Below are 1,924 nucleotides of genomic sequence, written 5' to 3'. Positions count from 1 at the left end.
TCAAGTGATCCTCCCGCCTCGCCCTCCCAGAGTGCTGGGATTACAGGTGCGAGCTATCATGCCCAGCCCACAAGTGGATTTTAAGCTGAGGGGTGGTGATATAGTTTGCCTTAAGCTTTTTAAGTTACATTTTTAAGGGGCCAGTTAAGACCACACATCAGGGTCCAGAGCCACACGTGACCTCTGTCCTTGTGTCCCCAGCCATGCTGCGGATGGTCTCAGCAGTTCTGCAGTTCGGCAACATCGCCTTGAAGAGAGAACGGAACACGGATCAAGCCACCATGCCTGACAACACAGGTACTGCCCCCGGCCTGCCTGCTCCAGACCCCCAGCCCCCGCCCAGGCGGTGCCCAGCCCTCTTGCGCCCCTGTCTCACATAGAAAGCATCCCCCTTCCAGCCACACCTGTCTCCATCCCAGGAGCCCTCTGATTTCCTTCTTCTTTTTTTTTTTTGAGATGGAGTCTCGCTGTGTCGCCCAGGCTGGAGTGCAGTGGCGCTATCTTGGCTCACTGCAAACTCCGCCTCCCGGGTTCACGCCATTCTCCTGCCTCAGCCTCCCGAGTAGCTGGGACTACAGGTGCCCAACACCACGCCCCGCTAATTTTTTGTATTTTTAGTAGAGGTGAGGTTTCAACCTGTTAGCCAGGATGGTCTCGATCTCCTGACCTCGTGATCCGCCCACTTGGCCTCCCAACGTGCTGGGATTACAGGCGTGAGCCACCGCGCCCGGCCGATTTCCTGCTTTTTGCTGAGTCTTTGCCAAAATAACATCTACCACTCTTTTCCTGATTCTAAAAGTGTGAAAGTGAACCACACCAGCAGGACAGAGGGGAACAGCAGGAGCCCATCCTCCCAGACCCTCTCTCCCCACAGGGAGCCACCATTAGCATTTGACATAGCTTCTCCAGCCTCTGTGCTCTGCAGAGACACACTTCTTTTTGCCTTTCAAGAACAGAATCATAGTCAATATCCCCTACTTTAAACCAAAATAGAAATAGCTATGTTTCTTTATTATTATAAAATAATACAAGCTGGAAGGGGAAAAATCGGCATGACAGAAAAGTAGAAAGGAAGAGAGAAAATTACCCATAATCACCTGTAATCCCAGCACTTTGGGAGGCCAAGGCAGGTGGATCACCTGAGTCCATGAGTTCGAGACCAGCCTGGCCAACATGGCAAAACTCATTCTCTACTAAAAATACAAAAATTAACTGAGAATGGTGGTGAGTGCCTGTAGTCCCAGCTACTCGGGAGGCTGAGGCAGGAGAATTGCTTGAACCCGGGAGGCAGAGGTTGCCCTGAGCCGAGATTGCGCCATTGCACTCCAGCCTGGGCAACGGAGCAAGAATCTGTCTCCAAAAAAAAAAAAAAGGAAGAAAAAGAAAGACAATTACCCATAATCATACCCCCAGAGATAATTGCTGCTCACATTTTGGGATGTGTCTCTCTGGGCTTTGTTCTGTGTCTGTATCACTGTGGATATAGATTGTCACAGAAGTGGAATCGTGCTTCACCCCCTCTTCCCCTGGAGACAGCAAGAGCTTTCTGTCCTGGTTATGAAATCCGACGGGCTCATTTCTAAAAGCTGCACAGCACAGAAAATAGGAGGACAGGATGTATTACCCCACGATGCTGCTGGTAACAGCATTACCTGAGGCAGCTGGGGGCTCTGTACATAGGCACCCAGCAGGTGTGCCGTGCATACACATTTACTCATTTGTTTTACAAAACTGGAGTCAGACCCTGCAAACTGTTTTGAAACCTGCTATTTTTTTCCCCCTGAATGCTTTGGGGATAATTTTCAGGTTATTCACAAGAATTCTACTGGCATCCCTTCCCTCCCTCCCTCCTTCCCTCCCTCCTTCCTTCCCTCCCTCCTTCCCTCCCTCCTTCCTTCCTTCTTTTAGACAGAACTGTATTGGG

General features: G+C 50.5%; 1 protein-coding gene across 1 annotated transcript in view; it reads left to right on the top strand.

Moving 5' to 3' along the window:
* The window catches only part of MYH14 (myosin, heavy chain 14, non-muscle), a 124,686-nt gene that overhangs the window by 58,944 nt on the left and 63,818 nt on the right, over positions 1-1,924 (top strand). Inside the window, exon 11 of the mRNA XM_011946507.1 lies at positions 202-297. Within this exon, the coding sequence (XP_011801897.1) occupies positions 202-297 (96 nt within the window). The remainder of the gene's footprint in view (positions 1-201; positions 298-1,924) is intronic.

The sequence above is a fragment of the Colobus angolensis genome, unplaced genomic scaffold, assembly GCF_000951035.1.
Source record: "Colobus angolensis palliatus isolate OR3802 unplaced genomic scaffold, Cang.pa_1.0 Scaffold25, whole genome shotgun sequence".
NCBI lineage: Eukaryota > Metazoa > Chordata > Mammalia > Primates > Cercopithecidae > Colobus > Colobus angolensis.
Note: the sequence above shows the minus strand (reverse complement) of the source record. Positions and strands in the feature narration are given on the sequence as shown.